The sequence below is a fragment of the Scophthalmus maximus genome, chromosome 21 (assembly GCF_022379125.1).
Source record: "Scophthalmus maximus strain ysfricsl-2021 chromosome 21, ASM2237912v1, whole genome shotgun sequence".
NCBI lineage: Eukaryota > Metazoa > Chordata > Actinopteri > Pleuronectiformes > Scophthalmidae > Scophthalmus > Scophthalmus maximus.
Genome location: NC_061535.1, coordinates 7312463 through 7332489, shown reverse-complemented (window position 1 = coordinate 7332489; position 20027 = coordinate 7312463). Strand labels below are relative to the sequence as shown.

Genomic DNA, 20027 nt, shown 5'->3' with positions numbered 1-20027 from the left:
GCTGTGGTTTGGTACCGAAACACAGAGAGGCCTGCCTGAGGCACTTTTCATGGCTCTGAACATCAGTAATTAATAAACAGAAATCTTCCTTCAACATAAACAGTTTATGTGCATCGGCTGTTGAAGAGATGATTTTATTCGATTTTTTTTTATTAGTTTTAGTAGCTTAGTACATCAAACTGATGTGTGATCAGTTATGACACATAAAAGTAGAGCGACTGGCTCACATCATTCTTTAAAAAGTAGGGACAAGGCAGTTCATCAGTGCACCGATACATGCAAATTGAATCTTCTCAAGCCACTGCTACAATAGTCGCACTGTCCTCGTCTCCTTCACTTCCTATAAAAAAGGTTGGCAGATTGCTGAACGTCCTTTCCAACCCATCACTACATCTGAGGGTCTTCATCAGTCCATCAGAGCAGACTTGGCCATGGGCCTAACAAAAGGGACCAGGAGCTACAAGAGACACCACATGTATTTACAGCATTGGAAGAGGCACATATCAATTCCACAACAAAAGTGAGACGGTGGGAACTTTATATACCTCCACAGGTAGCAGCACTGGTCCTAAGCAAATTGGTGGTGATGGGGGCAGAGAGGACAGAGAGGGTTTTTCCCTCGGCTCCACAGGCCTCTTATTCAACCAGTGAAAACCATCTATTTATATCCCCCAGAAAAATACAGCCACACTCACATGAAGCATCAGAACAGCACTCTCTCTCTCCTCTCAGTGGAGAACACAGCATCGCTTTGTGCTGCCCCCAGGTTTTTCTCTGTTCCTTTACAGCATGTGGCCAAGGTCTTGTGCTCGCAAACTTAGACCAAGGATAAAGATGCATTAAGGGACATGTGTGCGTTTTGTCTTGTGCTGGAATGAAAACCAGGCTGAGTGTGTTGTGAGAAAGGAAAACTGTGCCGCACTGTGCTCCTCCTTTGTAAAATATCCTGCATGTCCAAATTCTTTTTAAATTGGCCTCAAGTAACCTGGAAAAGGCTCCTTTTAGACATAATAGCTTATTTAATTATGCAATAAAATAATAATAATAAGCCGCTAGTTTTTGGGATAATTAATATTTAAGATAATATTTCTACAAGCTATAACCACAGTGTCAGTTTTCTCTAGTCCCCCAACAATGCAGCCAACTTTTCTACTAAGGTGCAATAACTTACGTTATATCCGAGTGAGCTTTTTCCACACTATGCACATACTGCAATCAACATGAAGCAGATTAGCAAAAAAGCTCCCACCCTCTGTATATTTAGGTAATCCTCCAAGCTCTGAAGAAACTTATACCCAATTCAACTACTGTCAGCAGCAGCTCTCTATTTTTTTTCACTGAGTGTTTTCAGACCTACAGGCAATTTGCAATGGTCTGAATCGAGGGATGCCATGTTCTTGTGTTGCATGAATGAAGTCGATTAGTTATACTCTAAAGCCAGATATCTCTCCAGGTACAAATTGTTGGTTTGGAAATATGTTATGAAACCACCCATCCAACAAGCATAAGTAGTACTGCTTAGAGATCCTGGCTGTTGGTAAAACAGCTCCGGGTTTAAAAACTCCAGAAAACAAAGTTGAAACAGAAACAGAAAACAGCCTCTCACCTTGAAGACGAACATCTCCCTCCTCAGGATGGCCAGGGTGTTGAAGCCTCCATCACAGATGTTGGGTTTAGCGTTGGGGTGGGTCGGTCTGTCCCCTGTGGGCAGCCTCGGAGGTCGCGTCTGCCTGTCTGGCTTACGGGGGTCTGAAGGAAGATGGGACCGAGGAGGGGGTGCCGTCGGCAAAGGCTTAGTGGGCTGGGGAAGCTTATCGGGAGGTCCTAGAGGAAGTAAGAAAAACAAAAAACAAACAATCAAACTCATCAGTCATTGTGATACATACTTAATATCTGCCACCAGAACCAAATTTCTGACTCTGGGGGGGGGGGGGGGGGGGGAGTCATTATAAATGCATATAAATGTGTTTGAAAGATACAGCAGCTGTTTACAGACCCTGCTTGGCTGCTCAGTCACTACTATTACCAAGTGACGAGATAAAGGAGAAGAAGAGGCCAATGAAAAAAAAAAAAAGCAACTCAGCAGAAAAAACAATATCTGAAGACAAATGAAAATGTTTTTTTTAAATGTACATACTGTAAAAAGATAAAAGAAATAAAGTGTAGACATGCCTCTGCAACATTTACCATTCATGAGTTACATGCGAGGAGTCGAGCGGGAGGCAGGGCGAGCGAGTGTGTTGCGTGAATGAATTATTGAACACAATGACGACGCATGAATACAGAAAGAGAAAGTGTGAAGACGAGGATGTGAGCTGCCATGTGGTTGACGGGGGCCAACAGATGCAGGGAAACTTGACTACGGTATGAAAGATGCATATGTGATAAGACCCCCCCCCCCTCAATCCCACCAGTCATGAAAGGTGTCAACGAGTTACGTCGGCGTACGTACAGTAAACACAAGTCTGCTGTAAACGGATGTGATAAATGATTCAACAGTCAATGAATGAAGAGGATTAAAGGACGGAATGAGCCGCCAGTCATTTCGCTGACGGAGTCGATCTATAGTGAACAATGAAAACATGAACCGGTTTGACTGGTCTTTTATTATTATCATAATTATTATTATTATGTTTTTATTTCCTTTATGTGAACTTTTCTTCTATTAATTTTATATATTTTTTAAAAAGTTTAAAATCATATCTTGTTGTTTCATTGTCTTTTAAAACCCTGTTTAACATTATTTCATTGTCAGCAGTTTTATTTATTTTGTCCGTTTATCGGCTCATGAGTCAAATTGTGAAGTACTGAGCTGCACTAACCTGTATGACAGGTGCTAAACAAAAAAAGTTTGATAGATTGATTGACTGATTGATTGATTGAGAGATAAACCAACAAATTGGTTGACCAACTGACTGACTGAGCATCATGTTAATGATTTGACTCTATATTGTTTGTCTAAGCTGTTGCCAGAGCAACAAGCCTGTAAAAGCGCTGTTTACTGACATTTAGCTTAAGCAGGGGGTTTGACAGTAAATCAAGTGAGTGTTTCTTAGGGAAACATGCCGGCAGGACATCGGATATGATCTCTTGGTGTAAATATCACTTTAATTTTCAAAATAAAGTGCTACCTCCTACAACTAACCGATGAAGTGCAGAACTCACTTTACTGAAAACTGCCCGTGTGATTGAAGAGCAGAAAAGTCTCCTTGCACATCCACACTGTCCTTGTGTTCCTGCAGTCATGTGATCAGCACTCAGCCAAAACAAAAAGGAATGCTGACCAATGTTTCAACTCTCCCCTCGTTTTGCATGTATTTTAAAAATGAGGAGGTCCTTTAGATTAATAAAAGACTTCCCTGTCTGAGCGAGGAGCTGCCGTGGCTCGTCCCAGGTCTCTCACTCCCAGAGGGACAAGACCCGACCATGTGAGCAGATGGCAGGTCCTTGTGTCCGTGTTCTAACGTAGACCAGAGTCATTTCAGCAGAGTGTGACTGGTTTATAGTTCGACAGCTGTGAGAGACAACTCTGTCACCGTTCCCTGACTTACATGTCAAACTGAGGTTGGGACAACAGCGTGCGCGTTCAAACAATAAATGGAAAACTGATGGATCCCTTCACACCACCCCAAGCATTTGCGTGGCTGTTCATTTAACCACCCTCATCAACGAAAACTCTGGTCTGAGAGAGTGGAAAAGGAAAATGGTCTGGTTACTATACAAAATGGTCTGATTCAGGGAAACCCAGTTAGGATGTCCTGTCTATTTAGAAATGGACGGAAATACAAATACGAAATGTCAATTTATTCACACGTAAAAACAGCATCATGCAAAAAAAAATGGAAGGACGAGTGGCTGTTGGTCCTTCCACTGTGTTAGAAATACAGATTACTATCGAGAAGACATTGACCAGACAGATGTTCACACTACTGTCATGGACCAAGTCTTGACAAATATGTTTTGTGTCCTCTCTTACCTCACCTCTTTTGTTTGTACTAAAAATGTGTTCATTTTACCCCCAAAAAACATGTGGTTTTATGTTGCTTCCCATTGCCCTGTACGAGCTGGGTCGTGACAGCTACCCTGTGCATTTGAATGAAGCCAGCAGCACCTTACCGTAAATCTTCTGGATGCCCAGCAGGTCGTCCATGGGCAGTTTAAAGTTGTCAGTGTCCATGTACTGGTAGAAAGGAGCCATGATGGCCGTGGGATCGTTGGAGTGCTCCAGGCCCAGAGCGTGACCGAGCTCGTGGACAGCAACCAGGAACAAATCGTTACCTAGAAACAGACGTAGAGAGAGAAAAAGAAAGAGCAGGTCTGTCAGTGCGGCGCTCAGCAGCATGTGTGTGCGTTTGCAGCGTGCGAAGATGAATAAAATTTTTTCGTCAGCCCCAGGTTATTTTCTGTCACCCCCGCAGCTTGTGAGGTTGCACCTGTTCAAGTTGGCAGTGCCACAGTGGTTCCTTCGAAATGAAGCCAAGTTTGTTAAGTTTTGTTCTGGGTGATGGAAATAATCCTTTGTGGCAAAAGTTTCAGTTTAGTTCATGGTTCGACAATTCAAACATATATGAATGTGTGTGTGTGAGCGTAGATAATCCACCATTTACACAGGGAGGTTGTACAACATTAATAACCCACTAACTCCATGACAGAGCAGAGAAAACCCTGCTCTCTGCAATTAGTCTCGAGTTGTGGTGAGACGACGACGGCCCCGGGATGACCTTTTGACCCAGAAACTCTATGCAGACCCATCAGCCAAACCCCAACCGGCTGCACTGGGCTGAGATATCTGGGATTTAAAGACGCCCATTCAGAGTCCTCTTGCTTAAGTCACCAGCAACCAAGACAACAACAGAAACACCTCCTCCTCAAACTCCTCTCTCATGTTTCGCCAAGATGTCGACTCCAACCCATGGAGAAGCTCATCACCATTGCGGAAAAAAACAGGGGTATACAATTAGGGTTAGACCGCTATGTCTCGTGTTATTTATAATGGCACACTGGCTGTCTGTGGGAAGCTGTGAAGCTGATTCCAGTGAGACGTCTGAAAAATGTCGCCGCTTGGCAGGAGAACTTTTTCCACCCTGTCACGAATAAAAAACTTTTGACAAACTGGGGTCCATGGTTTTTTTGGCATTACACATTTAAAGACACTAAACGCAGGCATAAGATGGGCTTCAGCAGAAGTTTTGAATTGCGGTGGTCAAAGGCTAAAATAGGACAAAAACTGGAGGAGGTTGTCCCTCCAATGCTCTCCCCGCTGTCATCTCTCTTCAGTTTTACCGTCCCCTGCTGTTCTCATCACAGCGAGAGACGCGACAGGAATGGAAAAAAGAGCATCACTTATTCATCGTGATTCCTACTAAAGGGACGCACTTATCGGCCGCAAATCTGTCACATGAATAACACATCAGCATATAGAGTCGGTGGATCAGGTCCCCTCTTATCGGGTACAGTACACGACTACAGGATTTACGACTGAGCGATGGCTTAATAGGACCTGGTGAAAGGTATTTGACTATATAAATGTCAATGAGTCTTAACAAGGTCAACGTTAAGTCACAAGTGTAGACAGACAGGACACACACCCAGCTTTAACAACCAGAGTTTTGTGGGAGAAGCTTAATGTTTCAGCCAGATTCTTCCAGTATTGTGAACGTCGTCTCCTCAGTGAAAATCGACAGGTCGTACAACAGAAATACAGAAACTCAGGGCCGTTTTAATGCAACATTGCTGATACTGAACAAATATGTTAAAGACAAGTTTATAGCTCGATAAAGTTTTCAACACGTCATTTGCAAATGAATTGTGCACTAATTGCACACACATGGTCTGTAATGACTGGAAGGAACAGCAAATTGAATTTTTAAAAGGCGTGTAATGCGTCAAATGTAAATGTGCACTATGTAAAATATGCAAAAACACATTTAATAAAAAAATGTTTAAGACTTATGAAATCCTCCTACCTCCTGCTCTGCCTGACCTTTAACTATAAAGATAAAAGTTTTCTCAAGCCAATGTGTTCCATCATATGGTGAAATGTACACTAGCGAATGTTACTGATTAAAAAAAAAAGAAATAACAAGGACTAGCACTGGATTTATTTATGAAATTGACCTATCAATGGTCTTTATTTCCAGTAAAATGCAGCACGAGTAGATCAGAGCAGAACCCGTCCAGGACATGCATGACGTCGAATCAAGGACTGTCTCTGTCTTTTTCAATCCCTCCAATCTAGAGTCATCCTTCTGGGGCCAATTGAGGTCGGCGTTGTCGCTTTCTTTCAGTTGCTTATGTGAGTCACGCAGTGATAGACAGGGACGTCCTGTCGGCCCCCGGGGGCCACAAACAAAGCTGGTGCCGTGTGTACCGCCTGGCATATTACCAGCTGGGAGGTGAACAGAGACTACGCAGGAAACAGAGTCGAGTGGAAGGAGACGGGGAGGACACGAGGTGGACAGCGAAGGGTGAGAGACAAAGAGGTAATGTGAGGGGATCGTGTTCAAGAGGAGGACAGAGGTGGGATGAAGACGAGCAATGGAAGGAGGTGCGGGAGACAAAGATTCTAAACAGTAGGTAAAGACAGAGATAAAAAGAAAAGGAAAAGAAAGGGCGTTTAGACCGATAACTGCACAAGGAAAAAATACAGGATGATGAAGAGAAGGGGAGAAAAGAAGGCGAGGAAAACGGTAAGGCTCGGTCTACTTGTTATCTTGTTAGATGCTGCAGTGTACTCGACAGTACAAAAGATGGAGATGATGAATTAAACAACTGAAACCTTTGACCTTGGCATTTGTAACACCAGCTCCCTGCCAAACACAAAAATACAGCGGGTAAATGGATCAGAATTGGAGGATGGGGGGACAGTGACTTTTAACCACATTGAAATTCTGCTGGTTTGAGCAATAGTTCAGTGTGAAGATAACTCATCTCAAGCATCTATTTAAAGAACAAAGCCTACATTCTGAAGTAACAAGGTGCACAGTTCCAGCACTGTTTGCAATGTTTTTTTCCCATGTTAAGCGGGACAGTGATCACAGTGGTCAAGGTTGCTGCTAATGAGATATTGTAGCCGTAATGGGGGAAAGAAAGAAAGAAAGAAGAGATATGAAAAGATGGAGAGGAAGAGGTGGAGGAGGAGAGCCACTGGAGATTCATGACCAGACGTACCTCTCTCTGTCTTTTCCCCACAGGGGGTTGCAGTAAAGTAAACAGCGGTTGTTGATTAGAAACCAGAAAAACTCTACCTGCTCTTTTCTCCATAATTTACCGTCTCCCTGCACATGCCACTGCGGCCGCAGTACATCTGCCAGCATGGGGGCACACGTGACGTGGGAATACCCAAGACCCAAACAGGCCCACAAATCAGAAATGGGGCCCTGGACGCGACTGTTCGATTGCAGTAATAGCTTGGGTTGTCAGCGCAGACCTCCAGGGGCCTGTAAACCTCTCTGCTTTCTTAGTGGTTAACTAAGCGCCTGTGGTTCACTCAATACAAGACGTCAGCTACGGGCCCGGGTGACCAGCAGGCCGTCAACCTGTTGGCTTCGCCGTCCTTCTGAGCCTCCCCCTCTGCTTTCAGACGTCCATTATGACTCATCAGCAGCACTCACAAAGGGCCAGTCTTTTGTGTTCCAGTCAGAGGCTTTTGACATGAAAAACTGTAGCCCCTGTAGCATAGTCAACATCTCCAACTACCAGAAGCCCACGAACAAAGCTATAACAAACCTCACTCCTTTTTCATTGGCGACCAGGCAGGTCTATGACGCACGTGACATGCAGGTTGCACCGAAAACCACTAAACAACCACTTTCAAAAAACGTCACCAAGTATAACAGAGTTATACAGTACTTTTATGTGCAACCTCAAAGTTACGTCAGCTATATTTCCATTTGGGTCATTATATCTCACCCCGTTTCAATGTCGAAATGCTTGCTGGACTTGTGTCCTGACGAGGACGCCCAGCAGTGAGGAACTACGTCTGACTCCTTCAGCCTTTCTTCAGAAACCACAGCTCCAACGGTTACTGCTCTGACGTCGCTGCCGCAAGCAGGCATAAGTGCTGTCTTTGTCCCCAGTGGAGCTCAAAATGTTTCCCACTGTTCTGCTCGCACAGCGGCCGTTGCTGCACTTTCACAAAAAGGTGTTCATGGTAATATCAGCAACGTTCCAGGTGGTTTGGTAGAGAGCCGGGAACGTGCAGGGCCGTTGTTCCGTGAGGCCCCGTTGAAGAACATGAATTAAAATAACATATTACTAATACAAAAAGTGGACAATTATTTAGATAACTATATGTAGCAACTATTAAATATATAACATAGATATGATGGATAATGATAGAATCATTGTTTTAATGCAGAGGGACTTTCAGTGGTTTGTAGCGTTTTGGACAATAAAATATATCTTAATTAATCCAGATAGCAATTTGATTTAGGGCAATTAAAAATAAAAAACTAGCTACAGACATGGACATTAACAACATTAACACACCAAAAGAGATGTTCAAGTAAAAAATAAAATTGTTTAAAAAAATACGAAAGGTCATAATCAATATAAAAATAAAAGAATGAATGAAATACTCCAGTTGGCAGATAGTTATTTAAGGGTTATTTGTATCACCAAGCTTGGAATGAGTTTCAAACTGTAAATGACTCTTAATGGTTTACTTTCTACTATTATGGCCATTTAACTATTACTTTACAGAACTATTTACATTTCTTAGCTTGTGTTCAAGTGTCACAGCCGATTCAATGTGTTGATCTACCTTCTACTTTTTCTTTCTAAATCAGCTGAGCTGAGTGGAATTTGTTTCCACTGGCTGGGAACCACTGATGTAAAATGTAATGGCTCATGAGGCTCCACTCTGCAGTCCAGACATTAAACAGAAACTAAAGGGGGTTCATCTGATCAGTCCTGATCTGAAACAACTCAAACGTGAAAAGTAACTGAACAGCTGCAGTAGTATAATTAAAAGTGGCATTGGTTTCCAATGAGCTACAGTGCAAGGTGAGCCAGTGCCAGGACTGTAAGGTATGTCACTGTCGCCCATACTGGCGGAGGGCTCAGCGGTGAAGCACAGGAAGCTGAGGAGACGACGTTCACAATACTGACACTGCATGTTGATCCCCCTGAGCCCGTACGTCGTCAGAAATCAGACCAACCTTGGTCCTGAAGGAAGCTGACGATTTAGTAAGTGAGGTCCAGAGAGGCAGTGAAAAACACACAAACACACACACAGCTCTGCTGGCTGTCACACCAGAGCTGTGTGTCAGGCTCGACACAGCGACCACTGTGAAGACAGCAGCCAAAGCACAACGGCGACATTCTGCTCGTTTCACTTTCAAACTTCAGTCTGCTTCCAAACACACAGCCACACAAACGTTGGTACATTTCACCGAATCAATTGACAGTTGCACCAGAGTACAAACACCAAGGTGGCGACACCAGGGTCGCTCACCACCGAGCTGCAAGTGAAAATGTACCACATTTCACTGGCGCACAACATATATGCAACCATTAGAAACAGTGGTAAGATGTGCAGGGGTTTTCCTGGCATTTCATGAAGACGAGGTGGTACCATCCCGATTACGAGCTCAAGCAAACACTTTTTCCTTTATATTTTTGTGAACCAGAGGAGAAATCCTCGCGTCTAACTTGGACCGGTAACAGTTCCACTTTCTGCTAACTGATAATTGCTATCAGCCAACTGCCGGCAAAGTTTGTTGACCAGAAACTTAGGAGTGCAGAACAACTACACGAACACTCTGCCTGAGACGAGCCCGGGTGCTTCAGAATCAATGCACGAGTGGCGCTGCCCGCTGCCCCCGGTTTTACCAGGCCATTACTTCCGTCGCATTGAGTTTTGTGGGTTCGGGCAGTTTAGGGTTGTAAAGTTTACAGGTTTTTTGTTTACAGCCCGTCACACGTGAGGAGGCTACAAGAAAGTGTAATGGGTCGACACCCATTCCGTTTGCCTCGTTCGTCTCATCGCCGTCATTTAGAGCAGTCCCAGTGGAAACTATTCCTTAGCCAAAGACAGTGTGGCTAAGCCCCCAACTCACTTTCCCACTGAGGCTCGTCATCTTCCAAGAGTCTGTTGTTCCACTCGCTCTGCTCCCTCTCTCCCACACCTCCACCCCTCCTCTCCCTGCCGTCGCTCCAGACTGTTGACACCGGTTCAGCAACACTTGTCCTGATGAATCTATTACACTTAACTCTCGCAGCCTGTCAGAGCGCAGAGCCACAGCTGATGGGAGCAACATATGAACACTGGAGTGGTTATTTATTTATTTACTGAGACTGCTGCAGACGTTGCCAGAGATCCCGACATCCTTTATTCTTGTCATGTTTATCTGTGTGCAGCACCTGTGAGCGAGACGGGGTGTGTGTACAGTTTTATTGCGATCATTAATCATTAATATTGTATTTACAAGCGTTGTTGCGTGCGCATTTACGTTCACCAGTTCATACACACACACACACACACACCCACAAACACGCACACACTCCTTACAGCTGTGTCCGTTTCTAAACTCATCTCAGACCAGTAAACCAGACAGAATGGAAAGCTGCTTTTCTGTGGTAAGAAGAATGTTGTACCGATCTCATAAACTCGTTCGCCGATGCTCCGCTGTCTGGGCAAAGCATCATCTTTATGACCCTCCGAATAAATCCAAACTTTTACAGACGTTTGGTTTGTTACTTCTCGCTCTCTGGTTGGTTTTTTTATATCCTCTGTTTGAAAAAAGAAAATATCCACAGCTGACACCTGTCCATGCTCACATCAACACGGAAGCTGATGAAATACGAATAATGAAGGACGCTGGAATCCGACAGTCCAGCTGTGTGTGAGGAGACATCTGGAGACATCTGGGACATGTGTGTGTTTGGGGCTGTTTGTTGCTTTCACTGTGTCCTTGTGAGTCCCACGTGTTCTACGTTGCGACTATGAGTTTCAATTTAAAATGCAAAGGACCAGAAAAAAACGAAACTGACACTAGTTTATCAAACTGACACAATTTTCCACCCTATCAAATTCACACTCAAACTGTCTCACTTTTTCCTTCTGTTTCTAAACAGCTGCCAGAACCCATCTCGCTTTTGTGACTGGATCAACAGAAGCTTTATGAGGTGAGACGTTCTTCCAGGATTCGCAGACAGTGATGCTCGTTTCAGATTTTCTATAGCCTGAGGTCTTATTGTAAGTTGGTCTGGGTTTGGAGAAAAACAATTATCTTTTAATGATCCAAACTGTAACAAAAGGGGGAGGAGGCGTCACTAAGGTGAAATGTCCAACCCCGATGCCAACATGGCTGCTTTCACCTTGAAATACAAAGCAGGCCAATGTTACACTAGTTTACACTTTTTGGTTCCTAAGGATTATGGGTACAGGGTTATGAGAGCATCTGACTGACTGGTGGGAGGCCAGGCCTCCCAAGGTGCATGTGTGTGTGTTCATGTGTGGGGGCGGAAGAGAGCACTGCCGCCCACGTGGAGGTTGATGCTGCTGTCAGTAGGCAGCCGTCTATTTCTAGTGTCGGCCTGGTGGGCTGGAAACAACGCGATGGTAACTCGGCTTTGTTTCTCTTCATTTCATTCCTTTGTGGAAGTGTGAAATGCTTCATTTTTCTCCACAGCGATTTCAGAGTTGGAAATCAAACTCGCCACCAAAGATATGTTCACATAAAACAAATAAGATGTTAAAAGCGCTGTAGCTGTATATATTGTACAGTATGATATATATATATTCATGTTTTATGCTATATATCATAGCATCAAGCATATTGCTCCTGTTCCTTTACTTGATCATGTAATATCATACTCTGATCTATTATGTTGCACTGTATCATATCAGCACTGCATTACGTATTGTCAACTGTCATCCTGCATCCCTGAGATAAGATGTCTACAAGGTTGTGTGTGTGTGTGTGTGTGTGTGTGTGTGTGTGTGTGTGTGTGTGTGTGTGTGTGTGCGTGCATGCAGGTTTTCTGTGCCGTTTTACCGCCTATGTCCTCCAGCAAATTCTTCTACTTACAGTAACTCAACCATCAATACCGATCCTACCGCTGCTCAAATGGAGCCATGCTGGACACGTCCTCATGCTTCCAGCGACAGATAAAGATCATCTGATCGTACCCATTTATTTTCTCTGGGAGATAGAGAGAGGCAGAGGCAGCGCAGAGGACACGGAAGGACGGAGAGCGGAGGACAAAGATAAAAGAAGACAGAGACAGGAGGGAAGAGACGGAGCCTAGAACCAGAGCTGAACTTCTTAAAACAACAAGAGAATAGGTAACTTTCTGGATTAAGATATAACTGAGTAGCAGGTTGGAGGCAAAACCTCATGATTAGATTTCAGTCTTTATCCGAGTCGATGTTCAGGTCAATGGCTTTGTCGCATTATACAAACAACAACTGATAATGAAGGTCAATCCTCCTTCACTGAAGAAGAGCTTGAACGAAGCCTGGACAAAGAACAGAGAAGCAGCCAGCACAGTTTTACTGACACTTTCATTGGAGTTTTACCGAAAACTCCGGTGGAAAAACTCCAAACTATATTCACCTTAATTAATATGTTTTACTTTCAAACCACTTTTCACCATTCAGAAACAACAAATGGTTTCTCAAGAACACCAGAGTCTCGTCTTGTAAAAACAAGCCAGTGGAAAATGCACCGCAGAGCACCAGAAAAGACAGAGATTAGATTCACATTTACTGGATCACACTGCAACGCCACCTGGCAAAGGGCTCGGGAGTCAGCTGCAGTCGTGTGTGCGGCTGCAAGGAGATTGAGTGTAAAACCCCACAGAAGTACTGTTAAGCTCCAAAGTAAAGCTAAAAAGGCAGGAGCTCACTCTTCAGCGGAGCCACATGAAAAGCAGTGACTTCACTCCGTAACATCACCAACCCCCTGGTGTTTCCCCCATCGACAGCTCAAACCTGAGCCAGCGACACGACACCGAGGAGACTGTCGCTCAGAAAAGAAGAGCAAATTACAGCTGAAGAAAAACGTCACCCGCTCAAATGGGACGACGGCAGGGAAGCCAACATTGTACAGACAGAACGACTATATTCTGACAGGAGGACCCCACTCTCCAGACAAACCCAACTTCCTAAACTTTGTCCAAGGGCAATAAGAAGAAAATGACTCTGGGCTGCTGCCGGCTGTTGAATATGTCACCGCCACAACATGGACAGCCACATATGACCCACATATCTGAATCAGTGCTGTTTTTATCCTTATTCTCTCCGGAGGTGCTTTATGTTTCATCTTGAACGGAGCTTTGGAAACAAATTGTCACCTGAAACTACTGAGCTGAGAGGAGAGGCGAGTGTGAGAGGGACAACAACCGCTTCCTCCTCATCACCCAGTTGGAGTAGGAACCTAAAAATAAACCTGCCAGGACGCCATATGCTCTACAGCCTCCCTCCCTCTCTCCCGCTCTAACATCTTTGGATCGTCTCCTCTCTGTCCACTGTCAACTGCTAAGACGCTGGAGATGGATGTCCTTTAATTGTGCACTGGTAGAAACGCCCCAAATGATGGCGGATTTAAACGAACAATCAAGTTACAGGATTGGATGTCGATGATAAACCGCTCAGCTGATCGATGCCCGGGAGCCGAGCTTTCTCTTACACCACAATCAATCAATCAGTTGTCGAGCCCGTCCTGACATCCCCTCCCTCAGACAATCATCACTCTGTTATTGAGTGCCCCGTCCGCCCGGCGGGCCTCCGTTATCTACCCCGAATCCCTGGAAACATAAATTCTTTGGAGTATTTTTCCTCCCGGTGACGGTGTGTTTTTCTAACCTCTTTGGTTCATTCTGGGAGAAAGGGTGAGGGAAATAATAAAGTCCTGGAATCTTTCATTTCCTGCGTGTAGGTCTGGCCTACATACTGTGTTATGATACACAGTTTTCACCGATACTACTGGAGGTCCTTGAAGGCATACCAGGCCTTATAAGTCACCCTCGGGTGAGACGGGGTGTTTGTGTACAGTCACGGTATGTAGTGGTTCTGTTTCAAAAAAAAAAAAAAATCCAGTCAGCCTCAGAGCGTTTGTTTGTGTGTCTGTGTGTGTGTGTGTGTGTGTGTGTGTGTGTGTGTGTGTGTGTGTGTGTGTGTGTGTGTGTGTATGTGTGTGTGTGTGTGTGTGTGTGTGTGTGTGTGTGTGTGAATAAAAATGGAACGCGTCTTATCTATTCCTGTGTGCATCACTTTGATTTTTCACAAAGGAAAACAAAGGGGCGTCAGCCCACAAAGATGACCTTGTGATAAAGCCTGTTCGCCTCTTTTGTTGTGAAGAAATTAGAAGGAAAAAAAACAAACACCTATTGCTAATGTGCTCCCTTTCCGAAGAGGCTGCGGCACATTGAGATCCTTTTTCTTCCCTATCAGCATTCAAACTAAACTACTCCACAATACTCTCTCCTCTCTGTCCACCAGTACTTTTCCTCTGCAGGCAGATGTTTCCGTCCATCCATCCATCCATCACACTATTACTGTGCAATTCTTAACATGATAATGTGTGAATTCTCATAGTGAAATGAGACTAAATGAGATGTACAAACACTAAGATCTGAGGACCATCAATGTTGGTCAGTATTTTTTTTTTTTTTTCCGAAAAAAGAACTGCTCAGTTGAAGATGACAACAGCTCTGGGACTAATTCGACATCTGGGATGGACACACAAAAACAAACAGGGACGGGGATCTTTTTGTACAGATCAGGTACAACTTCTTACCTGCCCTCTGTCAGGTTGTAAATATCTCGTCAGTTGGAAATGTGTTCCACTTTGTCAGCAAAAAAAAAAAGCCCATATCTGATAAGAAACTGTTTGATTATGATGGAATAAAACATGAAAAAAACATCCTAATGCAAAAATAACTCAAATCTGCTGTGTCATTGAAATATTGCTTGAGCAAGTACTTTTCCTTCCCTTGTAGGAAAAAGAGAGAGGAGGCCGCTTGAAAGGAGAAACTTGGAAATCTGACTTAATTAAAAAAAGGGGATTTTTAACACTCTAGACTTGCTGGGGCTCTAAGTTCTTTCCATGCAAGATGTTTGTTAACACAGGGGAGGGTGTGAAACAGAGGATAAATGTTTGAAACTCTACTGAAGGGATGAATGCTCTATTTCCTCTTATGGAAGGTTTGGCCATGAATAACTGACAACATTTTCATTCTCATCAAACCATTCAGTTTATCCCAGACACATACTGTATGTTTCTCTACTCATTTTCTTCTCATATTTGAGTTTTTTAAATTCATGATGATTTCAGCAGTGCTGCCATTCAGAACTTGAATACCCGTGCTACAGGGAGAGAAAATGAAGAGGTCTCACAGAGGATCTTCAGAGGAGTGGGACTCTGATCACTTTGCTTTGTTGATGACTTCTACAGTTAAATAGACTCAGTTCTTTCAAAGCAAGCAAGAGGCGAAAAGCTGGAGTTAAAAGATGCAACTTGTTTACATCAACATTTTGCAAAGAGCTCCTCCGATGAGCTGCGTCTTTATTGATGTGAGTGCGGTTACATCTTTTTGAAGTGTGTTGACATCACACCGCTTTCTTCTGTACATAATAAAAACATCAAAACACAGAGAACAGCTGCTGAATATCATATTTCAAAGTCTCTTAAAATGCCATTAGCTAATCCAAATAAGAGCCTCACTCTGCTGCGTGGGCAAAAGTAACTGTGGAATAATCCTCTGTCCTCAAATGTCTCAGTGTGTGTGTGTGTGTGTGAGAAAGTGAAACTGTATGTGTGAGTACTTCAACAAGTGTATGTAAGTGTTTATCTCCATCCACACTGGAGGATTCATTGATAATGTCTCCATCCAAAACAATAACAACAACATCTATGTTGAGGTGCTGGCAACGGTCGCCATGACGACTGATCCTCTCTCGACAACAGCATAGAGGGATTTGGTATGGCAGGCACGGGCAGCTTACCGGACAGGAGCTCATCTCCGGTGTGTGTGTGTATATATGAGAAGATTAAAAGAAAAAACAGATCCTACTCAATATATATGTGACCTATATCTACCTCAGATATTTGAAAAAATATCTAGTTTAAAACGATGTACATGCTTTTGTTAAAATATTGGATTTTGGAGACAGAAAGAAAGGAGGTGGAGAACTTAAAGTAGGGTTGCCATGGTAGACTGTTCTACAAGTGTAAAACAGTGTTACGGAACATATCGATATTGTTTCTTTTTTTTCGTGGACAAAAAAACAGTTTGGTTCATTGTTGTGTATCATGTGGAAGCGCCCACATTCATAGATAGATAGACAGATAGTTACTTTATTTATCCCAAGCTAAGAAATTCCAGTCCAATAAAAAACACCACTTTGTAAAATATTAGCTATCAACAATACTCTGATGCTGCAGTTAGAAACTGAAAGTGTAACATCACAGAGTCTTATCACGTGACCAGAGGAGAGTTGTAGGACAAAGGAGGATTATTTGGTGGACAATTGTGGATGTTTAGACGGTCCAGCGTCCCACAGACATATGGGTCCATTTGTTTGAGAGCGAGCGAGTGAGCTGGTGACAGCGGGGAAAAGAGCGCTGCACACAGCTCCCACATGAAGCAGTTTTTTCTTGCAAAATGTCCAGAGACGTTAGCAAAGATCCAGCACAGCGTGATCACCAACTGTCTGTCCCTCTGTGTTCTGGAAGAAGGTCCGGCTTCACACACGTGACCTTTTAATCACAGTGGTGACATGAGTAATACTTGCAGATCTATTATCTCACAGGTCTGGCGGAGTCCCTGATATCTGTCGTAGTTCGTGGCGTAAAGGTTGTGAAATTCAACATATTCAATGTCTCAGTATAAAACACTGACAACAGGCAGTTTCAACCTGTTACTGCCTTTGACAATGAATCTCAGTGTAACTTGTCGTCATGCAGGAACTGGAGCAACCCCCACCACAGAGAGCAGTCAGGACTCAGCCAGTGCATGTTCATATTTGGCCAGGAAGCCAGCTTGAGACTGTGTAATAGAAGTGCATTCTGGGATGTTTTCACAGCGGTGTGGGCCGCACCACAGCTGTATTAAAACTGCACAGAGGGGGGAGTGTGTTTGTGCGCGCGCGTGTGTGTGTGTGTGTGTTGAAGGGGTTGAATCACAGCCCTCAGTGACAGCTGCTTCTCCGTCCTCCAAGGCATGACAACCGCGGATGACAGATCACAAGCGTGAGTGTGATTTTGTGTGTGTGTGAAGTGCATGTTCAATTGCACACGTGTGTGTTAACATACATTTATCGTGCGGGTGAATGACACGGCAATTGCATCAACAGTTTACTTTGCCTATTGTGTAATTCAAGCTGCAGGATTGATTCTGGTCGGTTCGATCAAACCACATGTTCTCAGAAGTCGTTACATGAGCCTACAAAAGCTCCTCTGCTCCTACTTAAAATTCAGTCTTCCACAGAAAACTTCCTCGCGTCTATTTCAGATGCACAGTGCTCAGCAGCTCCCACTCATCTCCTCCTCTCTCCCCTCTCTTCTCACTCTGCTGCTCTCTCAGTCGTTCACTCTGCAGCTCCCCCCTCTCTCCCTCTCTCTCTCTCTCTCATGAGCTCTTCAACCTCCAATATTTGTCTAGAGACACTCTGCCATTGTCTCTTATCCTCTCTCTGTCTCTTTCCGTTATCTCCTTCCTGCGAGTTACTCGTCCTTTCTCTCTCATTTGAGTCATTTCTTTGGAGTGTCTCCTCATTGCTGTCGTTTGCTCCGACTCATGACTCAGAAACATGGCAAGGCTTTTGTTGAGTTGACTGTGTGGACCACAGGGCTGGCTTTAATGAGGGGTGAAAATTGGGGATGCTGAAAAACATCTACCTTTTCCAATCTCCGAGATCTCCTCCTTGAAGTCCAGTCGAGGATTTGATTCAGGCATCAATTTAATAATCAATGATTTAACTGTATTTGTATGCAGTCTCTGTCAGTGTTTTTTTTTCATCGCCCCCCTTCCCTCTGTCTCTTTCTCCAATCTCTTTGACGGAGTCCTGTCATCACTTCAGTGAAGGCTGTACGTGGTTCACAGGTCGACCGGGAAGCTTAGTCCACACACGTCCACACACACACACACACAAACACATGCAGCGTTCTGCTTCTGCTGAACCTCGTCACAATACTTAAAACAGCAACACAGCTGCTCAACATGCAAACCACACAACAGAATGACATACAGAGCCTGTGGAAGGCTTACACACAGCCTGACAAGCTGCACAGCTCAGAGGGTAATCACTCAGCTCAGGCATGACTGATGTGATTACTACACAGCGGTTCGGCAGTGCAGGGCAGAGCAGAAAGGCCTGAGCAAGCCTCAACAGATCACGCTTAAACCAGGACAGAGTGGAAATCTGCGGCGAACTCACCAGCGGAACCAATAACCAGCAGGCATTTGCGGCATCAAGTGGTTTTCGGAGTTGTCCGTCTCACACGTGTCTGACGCAGCAGATACACTCCAAGTCCAGCTGTGTGACGCCTCACGTTTTTATTCAGACTTTACACACACACGCTTACGCCTCACTGGCCGCTGACTAAACGCAGGTGGCCTAAAACTCAGTGCTGTAACCGTTACACCACTGTACATCAGACGTGACCACAGAGCACCACAGTATCATCACAACACATCCTCCACTTTCACATTTACCACCGTTTTTAGTGTTAGTGAGGGTATGAATGACTCTGACTCTCAAACGGTGATCATCGCACTGAACTCATGTCACATTTAAATCAAACGCTGTTTTTTTATTTGAAATGGAAATAGAGCACATCAAACATGGTTTCATTCGGCGGACAAGGGAACTGTAGCAGAGTTTATTTTGGGAAAATCAGTCATGTTTCACAATGTTTTGTTTTTTGTTTTGTTTTTTCAAATTAATTTATGCACATTGACTTCAGGCTGTTTCATGTCGGGGTCAGGTCGGGTTCACACTGGGGATCAGGTCGGTTTATGTCGGGTTGAGGGTGTTTTCAGATCAGGTTCATCTTGGGTTCATGCAAGGGTTCACACAAGGGCTCGGTCGAGTTCAGGTTGGGTTTATGTCAGGTTCAGGTTGTTTTCAGGTCGAGTTCAGGCTGGTCTGTTTCTGATCAGGTCCAGACATCTAGTCATGGCCTAGATACCAAATGTCAATATTGTACATATTTCAACTTGTCACACTGATCCAGTCCATGAGAGTTGGCTGATCTTTGTTTACATGCTGAACAGCTTCCAGTGTGAAGCCACAGTGACATGAAAAAATTGTCAGTGCTTACCGTCATGGTTGGGGTTTCCCAGCGTCCATGGCTCATCTGAGTCAAAGTGCGTGTCGCCTCCTATTCCCGGCCCTGGGAAGTAGGCGTGAGCCAAGAAGCCACCCTCGCCGTCAAACGGCGAGCTGTCCCCATGGAAACCTGAAGCGAAGATGATGGTGATGTCCACGTCTTTCTTGGTCCTCTCCAGCTCGCTGTAGGGCACAGCCTCAAAGCGCAGCGGCGTCACGTTTTGCCAAACGTCAAAGGCTCGCCGAATGGCGTCGTGGGTCTCCTCAGCACCCACCTTGGGCGTCACATTCTTTATACTGCAGGGCAAAGGATTGAGAAGTTAGACTGGGGAAACACAGAAAAAAGTTTGTCCCCATCGCCGTTTTCACCCTACTCTGCCATTTCACGCTCAGCCTGTTCCCCAGCAGAGAGCTAAATGGAGCAATCTGGAAGGGAAAACAGCTGAGTCCTTCCCTGCCAGTCGACTGGCTGCAGGTGTGGAGAGGAATTTGCCTCTGGAATTTATTTTCTAATTAAAGATTATCAACAGCCCAGCGCCTGCCGAGAGCCCTAGTCGGGTTTGGGCAATCAGGAAAGCCTCTCTCCATTTTATTCCCTCCAAAAATATCTCAGTGTCACGCTCTCACATTCTCTCCGGGGTAGATGGAGAGGTGTAGTTTACATCCTCCAGCCCATACGCTTGTGAACTCACAATATGCTGCGTGTTGTTCTGCTGGTAGCTCAGAGTCTGACCACGGAGGAGAG

General features: G+C 44.5%; 1 protein-coding gene across 4 annotated transcripts in view; it reads right to left on the bottom strand.

Annotated features, from left to right (window-relative positions):
• Positions 1-20027, bottom strand: part of LOC118291229 (matrix metalloproteinase-16-like) — a 53467-nt gene that overhangs the window by 15303 nt on the left and 18137 nt on the right. For all 4 annotated transcript variants that reach the window (XM_047329867.1, XM_035619294.2, XM_035619295.2 and 1 more), the window contains 3 exons: positions 19275-19579; positions 4117-4278; positions 1607-1824 (listed from right to left, as the gene is read on the bottom strand). In XM_047329867.1, coding sequence (XP_047185823.1) covers positions 1607-1824; positions 4117-4278; positions 19275-19579 — 685 coding nt within the window. The remainder of the gene's footprint in view (positions 1-1606; positions 1825-4116; positions 4279-19274; positions 19580-20027) is intronic.